The sequence below is a fragment of the Misgurnus anguillicaudatus genome, chromosome 16 (genome assembly GCF_027580225.2).
Source record: "Misgurnus anguillicaudatus chromosome 16, ASM2758022v2, whole genome shotgun sequence".
In the NCBI taxonomy this organism is placed as follows: Eukaryota; Metazoa; Chordata; class Actinopteri; order Cypriniformes; family Cobitidae; genus Misgurnus; species Misgurnus anguillicaudatus.
Window position 1 is genome coordinate 4,160,339 of NC_073352.2, and position 27,805 is coordinate 4,188,143.

General features: G+C 37.6%; 1 protein-coding gene across 1 annotated transcript; it reads right to left on the reverse strand.

Annotated features, from left to right (window-relative positions):
• Positions 1–891: 891 nt before the first annotated feature.
• Positions 892–23,651, reverse strand: zdhhc15b (zDHHC palmitoyltransferase 15b). Its single transcript, XM_073854018.1, has 12 exons — positions 23,472–23,651; positions 22,920–22,943; positions 22,672–22,766; positions 22,459–22,579; positions 17,713–17,782; positions 17,147–17,179; positions 16,933–17,053; positions 13,939–14,071; positions 13,684–13,810; positions 11,535–11,647; positions 9,418–9,484; positions 892–2,335 (listed from the first exon to the last, which is right to left on the reverse strand). The coding sequence occupies exons 1-11, from the start codon at positions 23,590–23,592 to the stop codon at positions 9,441–9,443; spliced, it is 1,002 nt and encodes a 333-aa protein (XP_073710119.1). The 5' UTR covers positions 23,593–23,651; the 3' UTR covers positions 892–2,335; positions 9,418–9,440.
• Positions 23,652–27,805: the final 4,154 nt, after the last annotated feature.

Sequence of the window (27,805 nt, forward strand, 5' to 3'; positions counted from 1 at the left end):
AAGAAAGAAAGAAAGAAAGAAAGAAAGAAAGACAGAGAGAGAGAGAGGGAGTGAGTGAGAGATAGAAAGAGAGAGAAAAAGAAACTAACTTGTGTTTTTAACTATTGGTATCCTTGTTGAGAGATGATGGAACTTCCTGAAAGTGATGTCACTGGAATGTATTATTGTTTCATAAGAGTTTTGGTGAGGGTAACAGTGCTAACATGAAAGCGGGGACACCAATAAAGTGATTTGTTATTTTTTATAAAAATAATGTATACTTATGCCAAAACATTGCTTGACAATAAGACTACTTAGAACAATATGCAAATTAGATGTTTGTATCATTTTGCATTCGATTTGCACATTTGAAAAAGAACAATTATAGCAAGGGACAGGCCAAAAACCTTATACCCTTTTTAAAATAAAAACAATTTAATTATTTAAAATACTATTTAATTGGCTTTACTTTAGTGTAATATTGTTAAAACAATACACAGTATTTATATGTTTTAAAATCACAGCTTTATCTGTTAGCACGTCTATGTCACTTTATTTCTTAAGGATGCAAATAGCACAGATTTCACCGATTGAAATCTAGCTCGCTCTTCTAGTAGGGCAGGTACTATAGACTGTATAAAACAAGGTTCAAACAGGAATCTTACCAGAACACAGTTAACATCTCTCTCTCTCTCTTGCTCACTTTCTGTCTGTGTATGTGAGAGATAAAAGGTAAATCTCCACATTCTGCTATTCAGTTACCTGAACTGTGAATATTTTCATGATTAATTTGTTCAGCCCTCTTTGTATTATTGTTTGTCTACATATCCTCAATTATGAGGGCATTTATACCCTAAGACTCTATTGAGTTTTAAGGCTGGATTTAAAAATAAATGAATAATACACACTAAATAAGAAAGGATTTTTGATATTTAATGATCTGAAGACCTTTAAAACAATACATACTGTATTTTGTACCATTGGCATGTAATCACATATAATGATTTCAGATGAAGTTTAAATAAAAAAGCTTTGGTAGCATACACAATAAAACAAAGCAATACAAATACAGGACTTATAAAAATACAATAACTTGCCAAACTTTGACAAAACTGTAAAAGATGCCCACCCACTCACAATACAACATCCTTATAACTATACAATAATATCCAGATCTATCTCACAACTATTCCTGTAACACCAGTGGAAAACATGATTATTGTTTGTGGTAGCATCTTACAAGACATTTCTACAGTCTAACTGAAAACAGTCATATGATGGGATTATGAGTTTGATGATATGCCAATGCACTTGTATGAAATCACATCTTATTTTGTGTTTTACATGTTAGAAGACTACTGGACAATAATAAATCAGGTTCTCAGTAGCCCACAATTATGTACAGAGAGGTAAGAAAATGTTTATACTGCATCACAATGCAAAAGAAAAAGATAAATTAATAAACGGTCAGAGTGCCCCCTTTTTACAAGAGAAATATATTCAGAATTAAACAATAAACAAAGCTTAATAAAACTGACAGGCAAAATCAATGATATAACTGTGTAGAGTGAATAAATGCATAGGATTTCCAACCACATGAATATGCAAAGTGGTGGAAACAAACCCTTAACAGTGGCAGCTGTGTTTCTGTTTGTTTCATCTGTCAATCTCAGGACCAAAATCAAAAGACTTTCTTACTGTATTATAGAAACAAAATACTTTTACAAACCAGTACAACAAATACTGTTATGACTTTCACAATACAGTTATATTTATTTATTACACTTTTTGGCCTTGCAGTGGTAAGAATTGAGGGTGAGATCATGAAAACAATGCCACAACATGAAACATCTCAAAGTAGTCCTCAAAATGTACTTTAAGCAAATTAACTTTTGCCCGCTTTTGATTTTGGTCTGAAATATGAACTGACATGTTCTTAATGGGTTTCATGAGATTCACTCCATAATGTGAATTAAAATGCAGCATAAATCAAATCAAAAGCTTCCTGTAAATACCTCCAGCACTACAGGCAACTATATGATTATTTATGACGGATATGTGTCAGGTTTTTTTTTCATTATAATGCACAGTCCAACAGGTCGACGACATCTGAAAATGTCACTGATTGTCCTGTGACGCTCCTTTTTCAGAAAAGATGATATTTGTTAACATTCAACAATGAGTTTTAAGTTCAAAATTAAGAAATGAAATCTCCACAGTCTGCTATAATTGGCTCCTAATGAACATGCTCTTCAGGAATGATCCAGGAACTGGAATGGAGTTGTCACATTCAAAAACGGATGCTTTCCTCAAACCGTTCTGGATGTTTATGTTTGAAGTGAAGTAGTGTGTTCCACTAGTTAAATAAAAAACAAACAAATGTTAGCTAAAAGAAAAAAAGTGATTGAAGTAAATTTTTCTGAAGATAATTTAAGCGATGCTTTCCACTGCAATGCCAGGGCGTCATGGGTTGGTTAACGAAACTAACCATGGTTTTACTAAAGTTTAGACAAAAACAAAAAGGTAATTGGTAGTGCTGGGCAAAGATTAATCGCGATTAATCGCATACAAAATAAAAGTGATTTTTGGCATAACATATGAGTATGTGCTGTATGTAATTATTATGTAAAAATAAATACACACACATTCATGTATGTATTTAAGAAACATTTACATGTTTATATATATTTATTTATATTTTTATATATTCTATATTAAATATAAATTTAAAAAATGTATATATAAGTAAAACAATTCTGAAATAAATATATGAATGTGTATGTGGTTAAATATACATGATAATTAGACACAGTACACGCACATATATTATGCCAAAAATCACTTTTATTTTGTATGCGATTAATCGCAATTAATCTTTGCCCAGCACTAGTAATTGGCAAATAGTAATCAATACAAAACAAAATTGTTACTACACTTTTACAAAAAAAACATGGTTAATTTTCGTAAGGGACTGCTGTATCATTAATAGGGTGTTATGATGAGGGCTTCCTATACGGTATGTGTTGATTGGTTGCTTACTGGCCCATAAATGTCTTTTGGCCCTTTCATACACCTGGCGCAATGCAGCGCAAACAGTAACGCAAGTGTTTTTGCTAGCTTCAGCCCGATGCAGTTATCATTTCATGTCCAGCGCAACATTGTTTAAATAGCAAATGCATTTGTGCGCCCATGGGTGTGCTGGCTTGAAAACAAAGTGTGTTCAGGCACATTGTTGGGGCGTTGCTATTTTGAAGCTATTAAAATAGACAACTACAACCTAGTCTAAAGTCAAAGCTTGTTAGTATGCGCCTATTAGCGGGACGACAACAACGCGTGTTCACATGGATGCGCAGCAGCACACAAACGTTATTAAATATGAAAAATAAAAGAATTCAAATGTGAAAGATTATTATTGAGTCTCTTGCACATAAATAAGGGCCGATTACAGGACTTTAGAAGGCGTGAAGAGCTGCTTCACCTGTAGCCTGGCAAGTAAGCTTTTTTTGCTCTTTTTAAAAAAAATGCAAATTTTGCATTTATTTAGATTTTTTTTTAAATGCTACCCCACGGATTTATTGTAAATAAAGACGTTGTACCTCTGGACATGTTGAGATGAGAAACATTTTTAAGTAATATTTTTCAAAACACTCAATGGCGTTGTCCCAGTGCTGAACTTTGTAAATTCTTTATCTCCTGTTTGTTACAAATATAAAGTATTTATGCATGCATTTTTTTTGTATATTTGTAAATTATTCTTATAAAAACCTTTGATCATGTATCATACTTTATCGGATTATTTTACTTAATACTCCATGACTGAAATAATGACTTTTAAGAGAACCAATTAATTAATTAATTACAGAAATAACCAATTCAATAAATAAAACACAACACATTTATAACATCAATTTGAAAGGAACAGTATGTAAGAAATTTATTTCAATTAATCATAAAATGGCCCTGATATTTCACTAGACATTAAGAAATCATTTTCATTTTAAATACTTATATCACTGACAACAGTGGTCTGGCAAGGATATGTAAGGCAGTGGTTCTCCATCCTGTTCCTGGTGACCCCCTGCTCTGCACATTTTATATGTATTCCTTATCTAACACACCTGACTCTAATCATCAGCTCATTAGATGAGAGCTCCATGAACTAAGCAAAGTGTTGCAGGATAGAGAGACATACAAAATGTGCAGAGCAGGGGGTCCCCAGGAACAAGATTGAGAACCACTGATGTAAGGGATAATGTAGAGGCAGCCGGTAGTTATCGGGAAATAAGCCCCGACATTGTGATCAGGACCCGACGCGAAGCGGAGGGTCTTGTATCACACTGAAGGGGCTTATTTCCCAATAACTACCGGCTGCCTCTACATTATCCCGCTTATTACACGGCTACTTGCCACATAAGAAAAAAAACTGGACATGAATATGAATTTTAAACATTTTATTGGCATATTTGTTTTAAATTAACATTTTTATCCTTCCGCGAATCTTCGCACAGATGCATAAAATGATCGTAATACCTGATTAAGATCCTCTGCTTCATACTTGTGTGTCTTCATTTTTTTCTCTTTTAGCCAGTCTTTGAGAACTTTTAATGCCCATTCTGTATTTTTTTGAGTGTTGGCTTCATAGCTGTCATGCTCTATTTTGTCAAGTTCAGTCTCAGTAAGCTCTCTGTGTCTTGTCGTTGTTCGTTCTTCTATCCACTGTTTAAATGTTTTGTTTTTTTCGTACATGTTAAAATTAAAGGGGGAGTCCACGATGTTTAAAAGCCAATGTTGATGTTTGAAATCTGTCAGGATTCTGCCACGAGAGTCTGTTTTATATTTATGTTTTATTGTGGTGGCAGAGTTCTGACAGTCTCTTGTTTCATTTGGAGGTTCATGCCTTGTTAAGTGTGGCATGGCCTCTGGTGTCCCGTCTCTAGGCCCCGCCCCCTTGTTCTCCCTGTTAATTATTCATTATTAGTTCATCCCTTGCACCTGTGTTGCCCTCGTTTAGTTTCCCTATTTAATCTCCTCTTGTCTCTTGTCTGGCGCTGGTTCATTGTGTTCATTCCTGTCATGTCAAGCTGTGCTCATTGTTCATTCAGTTTAGTTTTTCATCTAGTCTTGTAAAATCATGTTATGTCAGTGTATTTCATGTTGTATGTAGTTTTGCCCCCACGTGGGCTTTTGTTTTCTTGTTCTTTGTTATTAAATGTTCAGTGTTCACTCCCCGATATCGTTTGCGTATGGGTTCATTCGTCCATGTCTCTAGTCCCTGACAGAATGAACCAGCCAACACTGAACCCAGCAGCGATGTCGGGGAAGTCAGCGCGTATAGCGCATCTGGAGCTGCCGAAGCCAGCGCGTTCAGCGCGGTCGATGTTCCCGAAGCCAGCGTGTCCAGCGCGACTGAAGCCACCGAAGCCAGCGCGTTCAGCGCCGCCGGAGCTGTCAGTGTCAGCGCGTTCAACGCCGCCGGAGCCACCGATGTCAGCGCGTTCAGCGCCGCCGGAGCTGCCGATGCCAACGCGTTCAGTGCGACCAGAGCCCCCGAAGCCAGCACGTTCAGCTCGGATGGAGCCGCCGAGACCAGCGCGTTCAGCGAGGCCGGAGCTTCCCAAGCCAGCGTGTCCAGCGCAGTCGGAGCCGCCCAAGTCAGCACGTCCTGCGCAGCCGGAGCCGCCCAAGCCAGCGCAGCTGGAGCCGCCCAGTCTGCACAGTTCAGCGCGGCCGGAGCCGCCCAAGCCAGCGCATTCAGCGCGCTCGGAGCTGCCCAAGCCAGTGCGTCCTGCGCGACCGGAGCCGCAGAAGCTTGCACGTTCAGCACGGCCGGATCCGCCTAACCTGCGCAGTTTTCCTGTCCCGCACAGCTCTCGCGGTCGACTTGTCCCGCGGAGCTGTGACTACGGACCTTGGTTCATGGACTTTGTTTTGTGTGCCCATGGACTCATGTTTGTTTTGTTTAGTGTTTTTGGTCTTGTCTTATGTGTTCCCCTGAGGAGCGTCTGGTAGTCGCTCTTTTGGGGGAGGCTACTGTCAGGATTCTGCCACAAGAGTCTGTTTTATATTTATGTTTTATTGTGGTGGCAGAGTTCTGACAGTCTCTTGTTTCATTTGGAGGTTCATGCCTTGTTAAGTGTGGCATGGCCTCTGGTGTCCCGTCTCTAGGCCCCGCCCCCTTGTTCTCCCTGTTAATTATTCATTATTAGTTCATCCCTTGCACCTGTGTTGCCCTCGTTTAGTTTCCCTATTTAATCTCCTCTTGTCTCTTGTCTGGCGCTGGTTCATTGTGTTCATTCCTGTCATGTCAAGCTGTGCTCATTGTTCATTCAGTTTAGTTTTTCATCTAGTCTTGTAAAATCATGTTATGTCAGTGTATTTCATGTTGTATGTAGTTTTGCCCCCACGTGGGCTTTTGTTTTCTTGTTCTTTGTTATTAAATGTTCAGTGTTCACTCCCCGATATCGTTTGCGTATGGGTTCATTCGTCCATGTCTCCAGTTCCTGACAAAATCACCTAAACAAACACGGCCCTACCCCAATAGAATCTGGACGGCAAGGATGTCGGTTATTAGACACGCTCCTTACTGCTGATTGGCTATAAGTGTGTTTTGGTAGTCGGCCCGTCTACTTTTCTAAAGCGTTTTTCAAACATCGTGGACTCCGCCTTTAATGTCAAAATGTTCCATTCTTAATTGTGGTTGTCCAGTGTTTGTCACAAGATGGCGCCAAACAGTAATCTTTGTTGGCGCGGAGGGATTTTAAACTTACAAGTAGTCCGGCTATGCGTTATTACTTTGGAGAAGTTATTATTTGAAAAGAACAAACCTGCAAATTTCTCAACTGACCAATCAGAATCAAGCATTCCAGAGAGCCGTGTAATAATGTCATTTAAAAATCCTACATACTGTTCCTTTAAACTGATGGTCTTCTTCCTCTGCTTACAGTTTTTCTGCTTACAAACTCTACCATGTAAATAGAGAATCGGCATGGCGTGAGTGCAACTGGCTTTTAAAGGGGATGAGACTCTCATTGGATTATTGCCCGTTACCAGTGGCGGCTGGTCACTAGGGGCGCTGGGGCGCCGCCTCCTTAAAGCTGGCCAGAGAGGAAAGCTACTTTAACATGTTACCAAAAAGTGAAATATATAGTGCAAATTAATACAAAATAAATCCATTTAGTTGTACTATTTCACTGTTAGTCATGTTATAATTTATTTAAACAATTAAAAATCAAAACTGAGTTCGTTGTGTGTGTGTCATGTTTGTGTGTCTGGGGCGCACCCCTAATGAGTGTCTATGTAGGTCAGGAAAAAGGGTAAAAACATGTGACCTGAGGCTGAGCTCTAAGTGGCTGGTTTCGGATCCGCCCTGGGGCGCAGGACTGTGCGTCCCAAACACTCCCACTTATGTTGAAAGCAAATCAATATTGCTTTTAATGTTTTTTACCTCCTGTGATTGGATCGTTCGAAGAGTCTCATAACCGCGTTGGAGATTGCTGTGTTAACTGCTAGCTACAGTACAGATCAGTGAAAGCAAGTGAAATATCTTGAGATGAAGGAAAATATGCTTTTATCCTTACAAAATCACCCTATACAAGGTATTTAATTGATGAATAAATAAAGGATTAAGAAGCTTGGATCAGATCGACCAACGGAGTCAAATGATGGCAGTCTGTGTTCTCCACCACTTCTCATGGCAAACGGAGTTGGCTAGCTGGATATTATGTAAGTCTTCTTGAGTTTTATTTTTTCCCTGTTTGCTGTTTTAAAGTCTGAATGCGTGATAGACGTGCACGACATGAACTTTTGTGGCGCTTTTGAGCTTGTGTTGCGTGGACATAATGAGAGCGAGTGCTGCTCATATAATCCGGTATATTTCGTGGCTTGGTCAACTTTGTTGTTAGTTTTGTTGTTGTACAGTGTTGTAGAGTTTAAAAAGCACCCACGAGAAAACCACTGTTTTTAAGGAAACTTCACGAACCATGCATATTGAGCTGATGAACTGTATGTAACAGTTACTTAGTCTGTTGTGAGGGGAAAATGTGCTTGTGCTATGGCTATAAAAGCAAAAAGAAACATACGAGCCTGTGGTTAGGCAACTTTAGTGTCTCTTTTTGTGTGTATTCGGTCGCGTTAAACGAAAAGTCTTTGACGGAGAAAATTTAAGCAGGATAAAGAAAAATATGAGCGCCATTTTGGCAGATGCCCATACAACTCAACTTGAGAATGTAATTCCTATGTATGTCCAGTTGGTGGCAGTGTGTTGCTCAAATGACGCCCTGGTTTCTAGATATTCTCGCGATTTTTTGATGTCATACACTTATTGGTCTGCGCATGGCTGCTGAAGTTAAACACTACAGGTCAGGAGCGCTGCAACAAGACGCCTGTCTAAGGTAAAGATACAAAATCTAATGACAAGAGTCTGCATTAATCTGCCTTAATGCGTTTATTACATAAGATGGTTTCAGATGAGTTTAGTTCAATTCAGATTTTTACATGTTTATTGATATTTTAATCGCAGTAGTATTTTGTTATTTGATTTGTTCATATTTGCCTGTTCAGCATAAAGCTCCGTGTTTTATTGCCTCCGCTGTCATTGTGAGAAAAAAAACATTAATTCATCTGCTTCGTGTGATGGTAAAGTGATGCACGGTCTCCGCGTTTATCTGTTCTCTAAACAAATGAATAAACACATTTGAGTTGTATGCTCGTCTTGTAAGTTTATGATTAGAAATGGACATGTGAACGAAAATGAAAATAATAAAACATGAAATGACGGATTATAAATGACTGCGAAGGACTCTTTACAACGCTGTTTTTCAAAAAAAATGACGAAGATTGAAAATGTCTATCGCAACCTCTCTCTCTCTCTCTCTCTCTCGTTGCTCTGTGTGTGTGTGTGTGTGTGTGTGTGTGTGTGTGCATGTGTGCGTGAGTGTGAATGATTACCTTGATATTAGTTAATTACAGATTCATAGTACATTTATTTCGTGCGTTTGATTTCAACTGTAACATTTTTAGCATTAAATGCTAATGATACTCATCACCTGATAAATGGCTATTAAGAGTACTGCATTACTACAGTAAAAGTTTGATTTTTAGTGTGTTTGCGCCCCCCAAATTTTTTTAGCACCAGCCGCCACTGCCCGTTACACCCAAAACACACCCATTACGAGAATAGGAACAACACTTTTAGACAGGGCGCCAGGCGCATAGACCATTTTTCCTGTCGTTAAAGTAGCAAAAGTGAACTCGGACAGCTTTAAGTGCACTTACGCCGTGCACTTTAGACTATTCAAATAGGTGCCTTTATGTTATTCTAGCCTCTGATCTCAGCTAAGCATGATATGTTTAATATTTAGGGTTAGTGGTTTGTTTAAATCCCTAACTCCAAGTCTGAACACTAGTAATATGATGTTTACGTCAGTAAAGAATACTCACCTAATATAAATCCCGTCCAGAGATTATGTTTCTGTTCTGATAGTGACTGAAGAGCCGTTCTCATCCTCTGAAACCAACATGAGCGAATTTATATAACCTCTATAACAGCATTTGATTGTTAAATCACATTACAAAATAAAAGAGTAAATTGCATAACATCCCTATCCCTTATAAATAAGAAAACATACATTACTATATTATGAAAGTATATTAAAAATACTGGCAATATAATTTAAAAAGAATTTTTTCTACTGAGAATCCACCACAACTACTGGCACACACCTGATTCAGAGTGCATGTAAATGTCCTTCAACACACATGTAAAACATTTTTGCTGCTTTTATTTTTAAGTTGAAATTAATTGGCGTTGCTAGCTTTTCACATCCTAAACTCTGGAATAGCCTTCCGGTTATGTTTGGGGCTCAGACACTTTCACGGTTTCAATCTAGTTAAAAGACCAATTATTCTGTTCCGTTACATCAGGATACACTTGAGATATATATTATATATATTTATTTAAAGACTTTTTTGAGCTTGGACAGAATCTACTGTATTGTAAACAGAAAAATCTAATCAAAACTTAAAGGGCCCATATTATGCAAAATCCACTTTTACAAGGTGTTTGGACATAAATGTGTGTTGGCAGTGTGTGAATATAACCACCCTACAATGAAATAAACCCACACTCTCCTTCTTTTTAATCCCCGTTAGGTCTGGAGCTGTAGCTCATTTGCATTTAAAGGTACAGACACAAAAACAGCATATGCGACCGAAATTTAATCTGTGCGACCTTAAAATATATTTGGGAGCATTTGTGCGACTGCCCATTTTGTTGTGACGCGAGTTGATTGTGATCCTGCGTGCTGGCGCTGTCCCAGGTTCAGTGTTCTCTCCAACGATACATAACCAATCAAATTTCACCATTAAGTTCTTGCGTTTAATGAAGACCGCAGATTGGCTAATATGAGCGTCAGTCATTCCTTGTTGCCGTGAAGCGCGGAAATATGAAAAGACGAACGCGTCGCGAGCATGACGAGAGCGAGCAGATTACAGCCAAGGTTATTACTGTATTTTTTGACGACGATCCGGATTCAAATGTAACTCCACCACCGGAAAATACGAGTTGACGTTAATCCTTTCAGAGAGAGTGGCTTAAAGATTTCGAGTGTCTCCGCTATAAAAATGTAACTTACTGTGTTTACTGTAAATCCTGTAAAACGGCGTTAATGGCGGAATCAAAACATTTTAAGCGCCAGATGTACCTTGCTTAAACATGGCGAAAGTGCCAAAAACACAAGACGTGTCATGACAAATGTGTTTATTATTGATGGAGACACCGACCTGTCTGTCAAAGTGTGTTTGATGGTGTATGTGCGCATGCGCTGGTGAATGGACACTCGACAAACATCCTTGTGGTCCATGTTGCTGTGGAACACGACAATGCTGATGGTATGTTTTTGTTGTATTTTTTAAAACATTGCCTATTTAGTAGTAAAAGCATCCTGGTAATGCAGTTATCAATACCAATATATATATTAGCCTTCTATATTAAGGTCACTTTTGTAATGTCACAATTAATCAGTGTTTTACGTGTTTGCTAGATTTTCTATGTAATCTTAATCATGTTACCTGTAATTGTTAAATTATTATTGCTGTTATACTATTTCAACAGCATTTGGGTATTAATTTAGGAATTTATGCAGCAAAAAATAAAATAAAATAAAATAGAAGACCAACTTTTAAATGCTGGCCATAGGACGTGTAAAGCCCGGTGGTGGTGTTTTATTTTTAATAAAATAAATCTATTAACATTTACATTGTAGTTGTGGTGTTTTTTAATTTTTGGATGGATGCGCCTAAATTTTTGCTGGTGCTCCTAACTCTTTAAAGTTGGGAGCACCAGTGCTACCAAATAAAAAAGTTAATTTTGAGCCCTGAATGGGTATATGTGCCCTTTAAAAAAATCTGTGTCTTGCTTCCAAAGAAGAAAGAAAGCCATCAGCGGTTTGAAGACATGAAAGTGAGTACGTAATGGCAAAATGTTTCATTTTGGGGTGAACTAATCCTTTAATTCACTGTATTAGTTCGGCTCTGTTTTATCATTGTGTCAATCTCACCTGCACTCTCTTCATCTGATTCACCGTTCTCCATCCATTTCTCTTCATTGGCCAGTAAAGGGTTTTCAGATTCACGCAAGGTCCTCAGGGGAAAAAAGTGTCCATCACCTTCGCTATGATATAAATATACCAAACCACACAACATATGAAAAACAATCACAAGCCTAATGCACTGTATACATGTATGATTTAAAGAGCTCAGATGCCAAACCCTCTAATGTAGCATTTACACCAGACGTGGAAGACACTGATCTATATAAATGACTGGATTGTGCATAGAACGCTTATGTAACAGCGTGAGGTGAAGCCAGCGCAGAGTTCGAGCCGCCATCTTGGTATACCCAACCGGCAGACGGCGTCATTGACTTCCATTCAAAATCATGTTTTAAATTCACCCGCTTTACAGCGTATCAGTCACGCAAGATTATTTTTAGGATATGTGTATGTAAATTAACTGTTAATTCTGGTGTTATTTGCAATGTGTATGCTTTAATCAGGCAGGAAAATGGATTTATAAAAAACCGTTAAGGTGAGTGTGTCTGCTGCGTTCTGTTAATGACACGGGTATAAATAAAGTTTTTTTTGACATTCAGCTACACGGTCAGCGATATTTCTCTAAATAAGTTTAGGTAACTTGTAAGTTTAGATAACATAAAACCAACTAATTATTGCATGCACATACGGTACAAAGTATGATTATTTATTTAGATTTCAGAATGAGCACGTTTGTCATTAATACTAAATATGCTGCAGTCTGTCTGCTGATCTGATACTGTAATGAAGATGAATGTATAATAACTGATTAAAAACTAAAATGTACAACTTTCAGTAAATAACTATGTACATGCTTAGGACGTTTGTGTTGTAATAATGTACAGGGTAACTTCAGATATAAAAACGAAGACTAGTAAAGTGATTTTTATCATTAAAATCTGATTGCGTCCATTAATTTAATACAATGTTTGGGTATACCAATATGGCGGCGCGGTGGCATCACAGTTGTGACGTCATGCGCAATCCAGTCATTTATATAGATCAGTGGTGGAAGAGGTGGCAAGCGCGAGTGATTCACATGTTAAGTCAATGCAAAGACAAGAATAGGCATTCTGCGGTACGCGTGAATGGCGCGAAACAGATGCTGCAAAGCAGATGCCGCCGGAAACGCGCGAGTTGAAAAACAGGGAGCGAGTGGAGTTGCAGAAGCCCCTCCCATGGCACAAATTTCCACGCAAATGACTCACATGACTGGAATTTCATGCGTGGCTTTCACACGCGAATGAAGCAAGTAAACTCAAAATGTTCAAGCATCCAACTACGTGCAAATGGCGTGTTTTTGCCGCCTCTACCGCGGCTGGTGTGAACCCACAGTCGAGTGCATCTGACACGTTTTCTCTTGTAATTGAGCATTTTTTATCCGACTCTTAACAGATTTTTCAAATCAGTACTTCTGAGTAACCTAAGGCTGGGATTAAGCGGATATGAATCTAAAGTATTTGATTAACATATAATATGTGCCGAGAGCATTCGGTTAATACCATTACATAATTTTTGAGTTTAGCTGCTTTTGCATCTTTTTGAATTATTCATATTACTACCAAAATGAAAACTGAGCATTTAAACGTACAGTAGCTTAGATTGTTATTTACATTTAGTTTTATCCAAATCTTTTTTTGGGATTGGAATCTTGACCTTCATGTTGCTAATGTAATACTCTACGTTTTGAGCTATAGAAACCCATTAATATATTTATATTATAATATAATTTTTGGACTAAGCATTATACATTTCAGTGTGTCTGGTCTTTAATGCACCAGTTTGAATACATAGTGTTGTTTACACCTTTGCACATCGTCTAATGTTGCTGCTGTTTTGCATCAGTTTATCTAAACCATACATCTCCAACTCTATTTCTGGAGGGCACCTGTCCTACATATATTAGTTACAACCCTACTCCAATACACCTGCTTCTAATTTTTAGGTAACCCTGCACAACTTGATTAGCAGGTTCAGGTGTGTTTGACTGGCATTGGAGCTGAAATCTGCAGGAAATGTGCCTCCAGAAACAGGGTTAGATACATTTAAATATTTGTATGTGTGGACCATAACGCCTAGGTTTGACTGTTTCCAGCTAGTTCAGACACAAGCTCACCTTGTGTACACTGGTATAAACCAGAGCTTTTTATTTTCCCCAAACACCTGCTGGAGGTTTCTGCTGAAGCCGAGATTAAAGCCGTTCCTGTCAGGACCGTTCTGAAACACTGGTGCCGAAAACGCCTCTGGTAAACACAAATGAAAACCATTCAGAATACACTACAGCTATATCAGTCTAACATATAAATCATATCTAATAACCAAAGCTGAAAGATCATACTGTACTTTTAATGTAGGTGAAAATATCGCTCACCAAGTGTAGATCTGTTTTTAGCCACCAACCAACAGTGGTAACCAAACAGGAACATGAGACTGACAAAAAACATGAGAGCCACAAACAAAAGGAAAAGCACATGGAATTTGGCTGGTCCGCTGGGAAGATCTCCCTAACAACCAGATACAAACAGGCTTTTCCTAATAATGTTAACACTAATAATGGCATCAGTTTTAGTAAAACAAATAATTTAACACAACAACCTTTGTAAGCACAACTTGAACATTATGCTTTTCAGTAGAGGTTTTTCTTTGTAATTGTCTTATACATTTAATGCAATGTCATAGACCTTTAAAAAAAGGTTCACACAATATCTCTGTGTTAGATAGACTAGCTCTCACAGCAGATGTTAGTCTGTTTGTTTTAGTTCTCTGTTAGTGATTTCCTTTGGGAGTGGACTTTGAGCCTCATCGTAACTTTGCAGATCAGTTTTATACTCAAACATCACCGCTAAATAACATAAAAAATGTGACAAAGCATAATAAGGACTCCTTTAAGGCATCAACAGTCCTGCAGAATTTAGGATCAACCTGAATAAACAGACCAATTAATCCAGCCAATCAGGATCTTCAGGATTAAGGTGTAGTCACACTGTACTTTCATTCACTTCCATTCATACGCATGCAAATGTGTTAGACAGAAAACGCAAGTTTGTGCAAATTTCACTGCATTCCAAAGTTCCAGTATCAGGTGATTTCTTAACCTGTGACCTTGTGTCACATGAAGGTGTGATGACCTATAGATGATCAATGTCAAAGGGTCCCTTTAAGGTTAAGTAAAAATAACAGTATCGCACAATCCTATTTTGTACAATAATAATAAAAGCGACCATAACTGTGCAAGCAGTTCAGAATCTGTGACATGTAAACACGTGACATCATATCTGGTTACTGCCCACATATGCAAGTGTCTGTGTAGAAATGATGCATGCTGAAAGTCGAGTGTGACAGCGGCATTACTAGAAATATTCAGGCCGGTGTGTTTGAGCTAAACTCCCTTCAGGAACTGAGTTTGACACCAAAACTCCTCATGCTAATTTAAGCATATTTAAATGTGTCCATCGAACTGGACTCATCTATACATTTTAGCAACATTTTGTTTATGTTGTTTATTTTAAAGGGCACCTATTACGCAAAATTCACTTTTTACAAGGTATTTGGGCATAAATAAATCCCCTTTAAAGCAAAGCAGTATCATTAGACATGCTCCTCTGTAATGTGATGTAACACTGAATAAGCCCCGCCCACAGCCACTGATTGACTGGTTAATTTGACCCAAAAGCTTTTCTAAATGTGTTTGTTAGCATGTTGTAGCTCTAATGGCGCTTTTTTCTCCCACCCAAATAGGGGCATTTTGGACACGCTATAATAAATGATCTGTGAGGTTTTTTGAGCTGAAACAGATACATTCTAGACACACCTGAGACTTATATTAAAGTCGCCATAAAACGGAAGTAGCAAGTGTCTTATTTTCGATGTGGTGACGTATATATCCAAGTAAAATGGCTTCTGAAATGAAAAAAGGTAGGACGGGACTTATTCGTCCATCAAAAATTGATTGGATAGTTTGAAGTTGGGTCAAACTGTTAATTGCTAACGCTGTAATCTTTTTCCCGACCCCGCCCACCTGCCATACCATATGACCGGAAGTAAAGAGAGATAGTTTTGAAGAGGGGAGGAGATTTGCGTTTAAGGTTAAGAGGGCGCATGAATTGGAAAAAAATTATGAAGCTGTCATTTGTAAAAAAAAAAATACCACAATATTCCTAAAAAATTACGTTTTTTTATTTCAATTTCATTTCAACTTCAAGGGCCAGATTTACTAACAGCTTTTGCCAACACAAACCATCATTTTGGCATTAAATAATGACTGTTGGGATTTACTAAAGACACGCAGTGGATATTTAGCGCTGTAAAGGTGTGGTCTAGTTGTTTTTGCGACTGACCTTATTGCATATGCATTTCTAGGAGTTTCCCTTTGAGATGCAAAATTTATGGGAGGAGATTATTTAAATGATTCACGCAATTTACTCATGTTTGAGCATGTGATATAACTGGTATTTGCGCCATTATTTAACCCTTTCAACATTTTTTAGGGAAGTGTCTGGAGGTGAAAATATAATTTTTTTTAAAGCAGTTTACATTTATTTGTAATAAATAAAAATGCAATATAGTATCGTTTTTAATACATAAAATTGTCAAAAAACTGAGGTTTGTGCTGGTTTGCTTTGAGGTTTGCTGCATACTTGTGTCACAAATGAATAAATTACAGTTACTGCATTATTATTAATGCTAAAAGGTTTTGAAATATGAAAACTACATTCTTAGACCTTTCCAACAATATATAGTTTGTCGTGATAGATTAACATTTACATAGAAAATATTGAAATAAACGTAGGTGTCCCACTCACGGGACAGTGCCAATTAACGGGTTAAGACCGGAAAAAGCATGTCTTAAATCATTTTGTGCTTGAAATGGCTGCAATTGTTGCTGATAGGAAGAGGCATCACAGAGATCAGAGAGCATGTGGTACAAGGAAGAGGATTTTTTAACACCTAGCAGTTTATTTGGAATGCCAAAGGAACATATTATTAAATAAATGTGTTTGCCAAGCAATTTTTTTTATTTGCTGAAGGAACTAGGAGAAGTCACACAATAGCAGGTGTTTCAAAACTTCTTGTAAAACTTCATTTTTTAGTATACTATGGCTTTGTTTTGGAATTTCACACCCTGCATTTTCAGCTGTGATGTCCGTGGTGCTGAACTCAAGCACATCAGGTGTAAGTAGATCACCCGCACCTTCAGAAGCATCAGTTCTACTTATTTGCGACCCTGAACTAACTTGCGCTGCTCTTAGTAGATTGCGTTGGTCATTATGGAAATCAGCTGTTGCACCTGTGTTATTTAATTTTGCACCTTTTTAGTAAATAACCCACAAATTCAAGTTAAACTACAGTACATGCTGAAACTCACCGCCCAGAATCCGAGGAAGTACTGAAACACTGTTGATGCTATGAACACACAGTACACCATAGAGTATGACAAGAAGAGCAAGAAGAACTTGTAGTTGGAGAAGCCGACACAATTGTTCACCCTGAATAAATAAAACAAACATGTCACCATACCATCCATTGTTACTCATAATACACAATGAACAAAAGAGGAAGCAGATTCTATTCATATTTACCAAGGACAATGGTGATCCATTTTCAAAACACATCTACAAAACACAGGAGCACAGAAATCATTCAATGAACCAATCAAAAGTCAAATCATGTTGTTAAACTGCACCTTTTAACTTTAATTTCTACTATATACAGTGGCAAGATGTGAACCTTTTGGAATGTCATGATTTTCTGAATAAATTTGTCATAAAATGTCAAAAAGTCAAGGGTATTGACAAACATAATGTGTCTAAAAATAATAATACATAGAAATTCTGATCTTTCATGTCTTTATTGAAAACAACCCAAAACAACACGGCATATCATCATGAAAACATCATCTCGACTGTAAAGTATGGTGGAGGAAACATTATGATTTGGCCTGGCCAGCTTGCAGTCATTGAGGGGAAGATGAATTCCCAAGTATATCAGACAATTCTTCGGGATAATGTGTGAATGTCCGTACGCCAGATCACCTTTCATGACAAATTTATTCAGAAAACCATGAAATTCCAAAAGGTTCACATACTTTCTCTTGCCATTGTAAATGCTTGTTGGGGAACATAGATCTGTAAGGTGGTTGACTTACGTTTCACACAGGGAGCAGTGGTGACAGCGGTCAGGTTTTAGCACCTGACAGTGATCACAGAACCTGATAGCTGAAGACATGAAGACAAAGAAGATCAGCTTTCAGCGTTTGCATTCAGTCACATGTTTTACAGCCGAACACTGCCAATCACAACATCTGGTTAGGGCGCATTCTTATTATACCTAACCTAACCAAACTGTGCCTGTGTGGAATAATCCCCCCTCCCAAACCCCCAAGAAGCACGCACTTACTCATTATTAGGATGCGATTGTTTTGCAAAAAAACAGAAAGGGCTCTTTTAACACTGGAACCCTTCGTAATGTTAAAGGAACAGTATGTAGGATTGTGGCCAAAACTGGTACTGCAATCACACAACTGGTGGCCAATACACAAAATGACAACATAAACATCAGTTGAGGGCTGCAACTCCACTTTTTAAATGACAATATCCTGACCAGACCACTGTTGTCAGTGATATAAGTATTTGAAATGAAAATTATTTCTTAATGTCTAGTGACATATCAGGGGCATTTTATGATTCATTGATATACATTTCTTACATACTGTCCCTTTAAGTCTGTGTTGTTTATTCTGAAATGTTTGGTGCGTGATGACACACAGCCCTCTCACATGCCTATTATATTGCTTCACACCACAGGGCTGTTGAATGCTTTATTCTGATTGGCTGAGAAATTTTCCATGGGTGTTGATTATTTTTCGGTAAACCGCACACCTAACTTGTCAAATGTCTTAAAAAAGGCACCAGAGCAATGTTTGTGGGAACCGTGGTACAGTATAAGCGTAATAATTGACTCCGGTCCTTTGAATTATTCGAAAATAATGCATGCATTAAATATTTTCTTATAATTTAACGGCCTGTCGTCAATTACTCCTTACTTGTTGGTCCCGTGTGCAGCTCAAACATTCACGTAACCCTGCTGCGTGCATCAGAAGGTTTTTATAAAGGCAGATGAAGGTGAGTACTCTGATCCACAAATGTGTGTGTTCAACTTCACGCGGCGTTGCGCAGTGCTACTGGAGCGATACAGTACAAAGGAAAACTGTGGACTTTGGACTTGCTCTCGTGGATGGTCTCTGCAGCACCGTGTGATGTCAAAAGCTCTCTTTGGACACAATGAATGGGTGTTTTTGCTGCTGCTTGATAAATATAATCATGGCTTCCATGTGTATCCTGAAACAGCACGAAACCATATACCTGCATTGTGCGCATGTCAAATGATCAAATCTAATTTAAAGCTTGTGCCATATAAACACACACAACAATCCAATCACATTATTAAGTGTTCATGTAAACACTATGATAGGATTTATCAATTAAAATTTCATTTCGATGGAGCCAAAAGGTGTCCATGTAAAGTAGCTTGTACTGAGAGGTTATATCAATCAGAACTCAAATCATCATCACAAGTAGGTCTGCTTGAAATTTGCAAGTAATAAACATAATAGAAAGAAAGCCAATAATAAAACACAAAATAACAATATAAAAGAAACATTTGGAATCTAAATAAAACAGAAATCTAGAATGAACAGAAACAGAATGTACACAGAATAATGATGCACACAGTAATTATATAGGCAACAGTTCAACTGTATAGGAATGTGCAAACAAAGAAAGTACAAATATGCATTATGTGTTACGTGATAGTATGAGTACAGCGTGCTTTGTGCAAGCATGAATTAAAAGATTGCCTGATTGCATAAGACCCATTGGGAAACGAGACAGATGTGTTCATATTAAGGACACGTCTGACAGCTTGGAGCTTCTCAGGAGAAACACCAAAAACATCACACAGCAACCACAAAGTTAGGGCTGAGTAATATATAACTCATATAAGATATTTTCATGTTATTGCACAAATAACTCTTTTGAATACCATGCTGTTTCTCCTACTCAACTTTATGTCGTTGTAGTTTACTGCCCTCCAGGTCCACTTCTGAACTTCATAAAGGAACTTGATATGCTGCTCTCCTCTTTCCCCAAGGACTGCAGCTCTCTCATCGTACCCGGGGACTTTAACATCCACCTAAAGAAGCCCTACGCTACAGACTTCATCACACGACCTAACTCGGCTCACCACTGCTGCCACACACAGGTCAGGAAACCAGCTTGATCTCATCTACACCCGCAACTGCACTACAGACAACATTAAGGCTGTATCTATCTCACGACTTTTTCATAACTTTCAACATGCACCTTCCTACATCCTACACACCCACACCGTCTCCAGTACATTTCAGGTTAACCTTCGCTCTCTCTCCCCTTGTTCCCCTTTCCGCTGAGGTGGCATCCTCTCTTCCATCTCACTTTTCGTCTTTAGATGCTGATGCTGCCAATGACACTTTATCCTCTACTCTAACATCATGTTTAGACACTCTTTGCCCACTCTCTCTTGCCCCTGGCTATATGACATTCTCCGTGAGCAACAAACTACATTCAGGGCTGCTGAAAGGAAATGGCACAAATCTAACAATTCTGTCAATCTCTGTCACTACCAGTTACTTCTGATCTTTTTTCAGTTAACGTCACTACAGCTTAAACATCCTACTTTACCACAAAACACAAAATCACAAAACAGCTGTTCAAAACTCTCTGCTTTGTCCCCTCCTGTTCCACCCACTTCCTCGTTATCAGCTGATGACTTTGCTTATCTTTTCACTAACAAAACATAATTTGTCAGAAACCAATTTTCTACACCACAAATATCAAAACACACTACACTCACATCCAACAACCATTTCACCTCTTTTTCTCCACCGACTGACACTGAAGTTACAAAACTTCAATCCACCCACCCCACAACATGTCCCCTTGACCCAATTCCCACCAATCTCTTACAGGCCATTTCAGATACACTCGCATCAACACTCACACATATCATCAACACCTCCCTGTTTACTGGCACATTTTCATTCACTTTTAAACATGCCCTGGTCATGCCACTGCTTAAAAGCCACACTCAACCCTTCTCTCACAGACCTGTCACACTCCTTCTGTTTAGCTGTTTTCAATCAAGTATCTTCCTTTCTATCATTGAACAACTTACTAGATGACAAGCAGTCAGGCTTCAAATGCAACCACTCTACCAAAACAGCACTCCTCTCGGTCACAGAAGCATTATGGCTAACAAAGTTGGAATCCAAATCCTTGGTTCTGATTCTGTTAGACCTGTCAGCAGCCTTTGACACAGTCAACCATCAGATCCTACTAGCCACCCTATCATCGCTAGGGATCACAGGTACTCCGCTTCAATGGTTTAGATATTATCTCTCTGATAGATCCTTCAGGGTGTCGTGGAGGGGCACACTGTCCCAGCTCACCAGATGGTCACTGGGGTCCCTCAGGGATCAGTGCTTGGTCCACTCCTTTTCTCCATCTACACAACACCCTTAGGACCTATCATACAGGCACATGGCTTCTCCTTCAACTGCTAGGCTGATGAACCACTAAGGTCCTTTACCCATTACACTGCAAAGACAGCATGATCATGTCGTATTGCATAATACAATATTGAGAAGATATATGGAGCATATATTCCTTATGGAGCATGCTGCACAACTCCTGATCCAGGCCCTGGTAATCTCTAGGCCGGACTTTGCAATGCTCTCATTGCTGGCCTTTCTGCACAGCCTATCAAACCACTTCAACTAGTTCAGAACACAGCAGCTCGGCTCATCTTCCAGGATGCCGCTTTTTATCTCTCTCCACTGGCTACCGATTAAAGCCAGTGTCAGGTATAAGTCACTACAACTCACTTACAGAACTTTCACTGGGGTGCACACCGGCATACTTTCAAACATTCCTACACCCCATCCAGAACCTTACTTTCAGCAAATGATCAGCACTCTGTCATATCTTCACCATAGGACACTAAATCACATTCCCGCTCATTTTCCTTTACTACTCCGTGCTGGTGAAATGATTTTCCTATAGGAGTCCGATCAACCACATCTTTTGCAATATTCAAAAGAAAGACTAAAAAACTCATCTCTTCCAAAAATACTTGACAAATTGATATTGACTGCAGACACACCTCTTCTAACATAAAAAATACTAACTGTCTTTCTCTCTCTCAACAGGTATTGTTTCAGAATAGTGAAAACTTGTAACTTGGTATAAGCACTTCTTGTATTATTGCCTCCCTATGACAAATCACTTTATTGTTTACTAATCTTTGTAAGTCGCTTTGGATAAAAGCGTCTACTAAATGCCTAAATATGAAATGTGTTGAGGATATGAAATAATGAAATTAATGAATTTCACGAATACTGTAAAAAAATGGTACTCTAGGTAACTTGACCTCCCCAAAATTGTAACAGCAAGTGACACTTAAGCAGCATTTACACATTAAATTTAATAAGAAGTAGTACGTGGCCACCAGGTCTATTTCAAATGCTTTATCAAAATCTATTTTTTATTATTTTAGCACAAAAAAAAAAGATGTTTATCGAGTAGCAACAAAATCTGTAAAGATATCAAGATTTTTAAGAATATCGCCCAGCCCTACTTGCTGTGTGAATTTGGATGTTAATGTGAAAATTTTAATACAGAGTGGTTTGATAGCACTAGACGGTTTACAGTTTGAAGGGAAATCTTTGGATAAATGTCTTAGTTATAGGTGTCTTTGCATATTGACAAAGAATTGGAGCGAGCATTAAATTATCAAAAAATGAAACATTTGACTTCTAAGAGACTATGCAGAACTACTCGTTAAAGGGAAGCTTTACCTCCTGACTGAGCACGTGTGAAAATAGGAAGCTTCTTGGCAACATCAGCAAGGATCTGTTTCTGAACATCTGGTCTCTCTTCCAACTCATATCTTTCTTTATCCGTGTACGATAACTGGAACTGATTCACAGCAAGAGCACATCATCAGTTTTATGTGTTTAGATTATGATGATCATCCCCTGAGATCTAACAGTCTCACACAACACACAAACCTTTTTAGATGGTGCAGACGGTGGTGTGAATATGGCCTTCCAGTAGGTCCAACAGAACATTATAAAACACACATGGAATATCAACAGATAGGTCACTGTCGAGAAAATCACATCACATAGCATCAGTTATATTCACACGTCATATGTTAATAAACTATATCCATCTTAAACTTGACTGTTTACTATTATATCATTTAGGCTAGATCAAGAAGACTAATATGCAATGACAGCATAAAGTTTAAACTTACCCCTCTCTAGATCATTGGTGAGAGTTACTGAAATGCAGATGAGATCAATATGAGTCACATATAACACAAGACTGTCTCTCAGCACAGTTTTCACAGAACTAATGGGCTGCCTACTTAAATATTTAGGTAGCATTACGGTTCATATGATGTCCCAAAATATGTCTAGATAAACATCTTGAACATTATACAGGTGTAAATCACTTCAGACATTATGACGTAGACACAGTTGTATACAGTTCAGTAACGTTATATGCTGACTGTGCTGCTCATACATGAGATTTAGGTAGGCAGTTTGTGGGATGTGTGAAGACTATGGTGCCTAAAATGAGTCTGGTGCCCGAAAATCAGCCAGTGTAAACAGTTCTTTAAACAGGAGAATGTAGAGAAAACTTCACTTAAATCTGGTCTACATATTGCTTTTTAAATACCCACATAAACATAATACACTGACATTAGTCGTGTTGGATTTGTACGTATTCTTCATACTTCCTTATTACAGACGATCGACAACCATGAGCCCAAACCAATCAGATCAAATATAAGTGTAAAGTCTTACGAAACACAGTTCAAAGACATACGCGTAATAAGACCAGAGCACGACACATGAGATAATGATGACGGGAATCCAGGAGAAAATCCTCTGACAACATCTCAGACCCCTCGACAGAGCCATGATCAACCTCAAGCCATCCTCACCAGCTCTGTCATCTGCTAGAGAGTCTGCCGAGAGCCGACAAGACCATAGACATTAGACAGTAAAGAAATACATAAACCGCGCATTGACCGCTTTGGTCCGCTCCTGCAATACGTCAGCGGCGTCGCCATTTTAGATGTGGCCACTTCTCCATTACTCTCATGGCAGCTGGAGAAAAAAAATGCCTCCGTCGTGTGCACCCTCTCGGGGAATTTCCTTTTACAAGGCTAAACAGTTGTTTCTGGTTGTGTTTGATCATTATAACATTATTTTGGTAGCTAGTTGGCAACTGGTGGCAGACTATTAATAGGTAGAGTAGAGATAGCAATATTTAGCTATGCATGTTACTTAATATTGCGAATTCACAATATGGTTTAATTCTTATAAAACTGTAACATGAGTTTATTAAAATCAAAATTGCCGAATTTCCTCGTTTTGGATAAGCGACGGATACATTGTCCATCTTGTAGTTGAGAGAGATGTTAAAGTTATTGTTCTTTATATCTAAAAAATGCTGCTGTTTGCAGGTTTGGCTTGCCACATCTAATATGGCGGCGCCGCTGACGTATCATAGGAGCGGACTCTACTGGATTGCGCGGTCTAGGAATGCGACAGGCAGACGCCAGGGATCGATTGTCGGTCATCTGCTAGTATGCCTGACTTTACCAAAAACACTTCCGTTTGTTTAAAAGAAAATCGAAAAATGTAACACTTTCAGTTTCAGAGCAGCTCTTACAAAAAGTGCAGTTCAATATAAATATTTATTCAGCTTTGCATATAATCTTCAAATGTTTATAATCTTCAAATGTTTCTCTGGTTATATCCTGTGAATGCTTAGCTTTCAAAATACTCGAAGGTCGAGTGGTTCCCAAACCTTTTCAGCGTGCGGCCCCCCTTGTGTACGGTGCATTCCTTCGCGGCCCCCCAAAGAAAATTTGTGACAAAAAACTGTTCTAAAACTCAACATTTTAATGAAAAAAAACATTAAATTATACAAAAAGTAGTCCTTTTGGTTAGTAGCCTTATTTTTTTAGGTTTAACTACACGTCATTTATGATAAATTATTGTATTTCATAAAATGTCATAAAACTGGGGCCCCCTGGCACCATCTCGCGGCACCCCTGGGGGCCCCCCGGCCCTCAGTTTGAAAACCACTAAGACAGTCTAGCCCATAGATATCCATAATGCATACAAAAATTAAAATGTTTGTATTAAATTATATATAAATATTTTTTAGCAAAATCTTTAAAAACATCAAACCCTACGTTTAAACCCTATTGCTGTTTTACAATATTTAGCCAATAGGTGTCACTGGAGGACCACTGCATATCACAGATCACACCTCTAGTTGACAAAATCCTCAATACTGATGGCAATATATACTCTTTGCTGATGTGAAATTATTATCTTCATATTTATTTTATAAAGTTTTGTGTATGTACAGACAATGTTAAATATTATTTTTCATGGTTCATCACGTTTAAGATTTATATTTAAGCTGTCATTCGTAATATATACTAGTAGTAATTTATAGTTTATTGTAGTCGTCACATAAGCTCTATCTGTAAATGCAGAGTTTTGAGTCAGACGACAAATTACACAAATTCTTCTGTATGTCTTTATAAATAATAAAGAAAAAGATGATAATTTTTTTAAGTGAAAAATTCAAATGTATTTTTAGGGCGAGGGTATTCAAACTTTTCAAACAATATTTTAAATTGTTTGTATGTCATATATTATTGTTTAGTACGATTTTTTATATTTATTTAATTGTGTACATTTTTTAAAAATGGTAAGATCCATTGTGACAACCTGATTCATCTGAAGCTATCTGAGGTTAGATAAACATTACACAATCTTATTATCCTATATTTGTTTTAATGTTGAAGATGAAATCTCGACCAAATTTGAAACCGTCAACCAGTAAATGTTCAATATATACAATGTTTATTTCTAGGTTCCTATAAAAATATTTAAGGTAAGACGATATGTATAACACATCAATCTCATATTCTGTATTCTTGTTTGCATTGGTTTAAGTGTTCACTAACCTGACACTGACTTCAGGTTTACAAACTCAACCAGAACTGATTACAATCTGTATTACATAAAACATTATAAAGGTGACTTGATTTAAATTAAGTTGGTTAAAGGGATAGTTCACCCCAAAATGAAAATTCTGTCATCATTTACTTACCCTCATGTTGTTTCAAACCTGCATAAATGTCTTTGTTCTGATGAAAACAAAGAACGATATTTTGAGAAATGTTTGCAACCAAACCGTTTGTGGACACGATTTACTTCCATAGTAGGAAAAAAAGAATACTATGGAAGTAAATGGGGTCCACGAATAGTTGGGTTAGAAATATTTCTTAAAATATCTTCTTTTGTGTTCATCAGAACAAAGACATTTATACAGGTTTGTAACAACATGAGGGTAAGTAAATGATGACAGAATTTTCATTTTGGGTGAACTATCCCTTTAATTTGAACTGACAGAATGAACACTGGAGTAATGTTAGCTATACGTTTTATGGAGTTGGTGGTGGGACTCATCTTTCCTGCAGTTACCTATAGAGGACGCTGTAAGTAACACCTGCTCACTCTCCCATCATCATCCAAACCACTTCAAAGAGCATGTGTTTATCATAAAAGTAGCAGGGTTTCAATCAAAACATTTACACAGTGAGGTGAAACACAAACATATTGTGTCGACAGGTCGAGGTAAATCTCTGGCACACTGAATGAAGCGCACTGGCAGAGACCACAGAAGGAGAGACATGACCCTGTGAGGCTCAGGGTTGGGGGGTCAGGTTTAACAATGGACCCTAAATGAGTCTATTTCATGCTAAAAGATGTTGAATTGATGGTCTTGTTTTATTATAGTGTTAAGATACCCTGCTGTCTCCCTTTGTATTACGTGCTCTTAAATAACTATGATAATACATCTATAAAACATTTAACAGCCCTCAAAATCACAAAACAATTATTGAATTTTATATGGAAAATGACTTATGTTGTTAGCACTGAAATTTTGTGACCTATAATAATTTTACTTTGAATATTTAAGTGACTATAAACTGTGCTTTAATGTGAAAATGCAAAGAAAGCACTGGATTTTAAAAGGAATGTGATGTTCTTAAAACTTTTTATCTAGGATTCATTACATTTCCTTTAAACAAAAATATAATATGTAACACTGGACCACAAAACTAGTCAGTCATGGGTAATTTTTTGGAAATTTAGATTTATACATCATCTTAAATGTTGGGTAAATAAGCATTGTTGTTTTTGTTACTTTTTGTAATAGGATATTAAAAAACGTGCACACTTCTTATATCCAGTATTTTGCCTTTTAATTATCAAAAACTCATATATTTTTTAATATTTTAAAAACAATTGCAGTTTAACATTGCAAGAGTCAAATGTTAATAGTTCAATTATGAAAATAACGCATGTATTTTTGTATAGCACTATGGAGAGCTCTTAAACTTCTTTTGTTTCTAACTCTTTAACTTTCATAAATTGTTACATTTCAAGTATTCACATCATATAGCCAGTCTTCTCCTAATGAATAAAATTGCACTTCATGTTTTTTTTTATATTTTAAAGATATAAAGCTAAAATGCCTTTCCATCATACACTACATTCGGATGCAACTGTCGGAGTTCGCCCTCTAGTGGCAGTCGTAATGAAATTTCAGTTTAATAGTACATCCATGTTAACATTAGAGAGAGTTTATTCCAGCGCTTTTTCTCACCCATACGCAGCCCCTTTCCGATTCTCCTTCTGGTTTATTGGCCGTCATTTGTCATGTGTAGTTGAAAGGTAAAAGTAACAACGCTGATTTTAAATCAGACAAAGATGACCGGCGGGCTGAATAGATATGATTGGAGGGCCGCATTTGGCCTGCGGCCACCAGTTGACTAGCCCTGGTGTATGGGTTGTTAGGATAGCATAATATTTTGCTAAGATACATGTATTTGAAAATCTGTAATATGAAAATATTGAGAAAATCCCCTTTAAAGTTGTCCAAATAAAGTTGTTAGCAACACATATTACTAATGATAAATACAGTTTTGATATATTTATGGTAAAATCTTTACTTAATATCCTAATGATTTTTGCCATTAAAAAATCTATAAATTTGACCCATGTAGTGTATTTTTGGCTATTTCTACGAATACCCCCG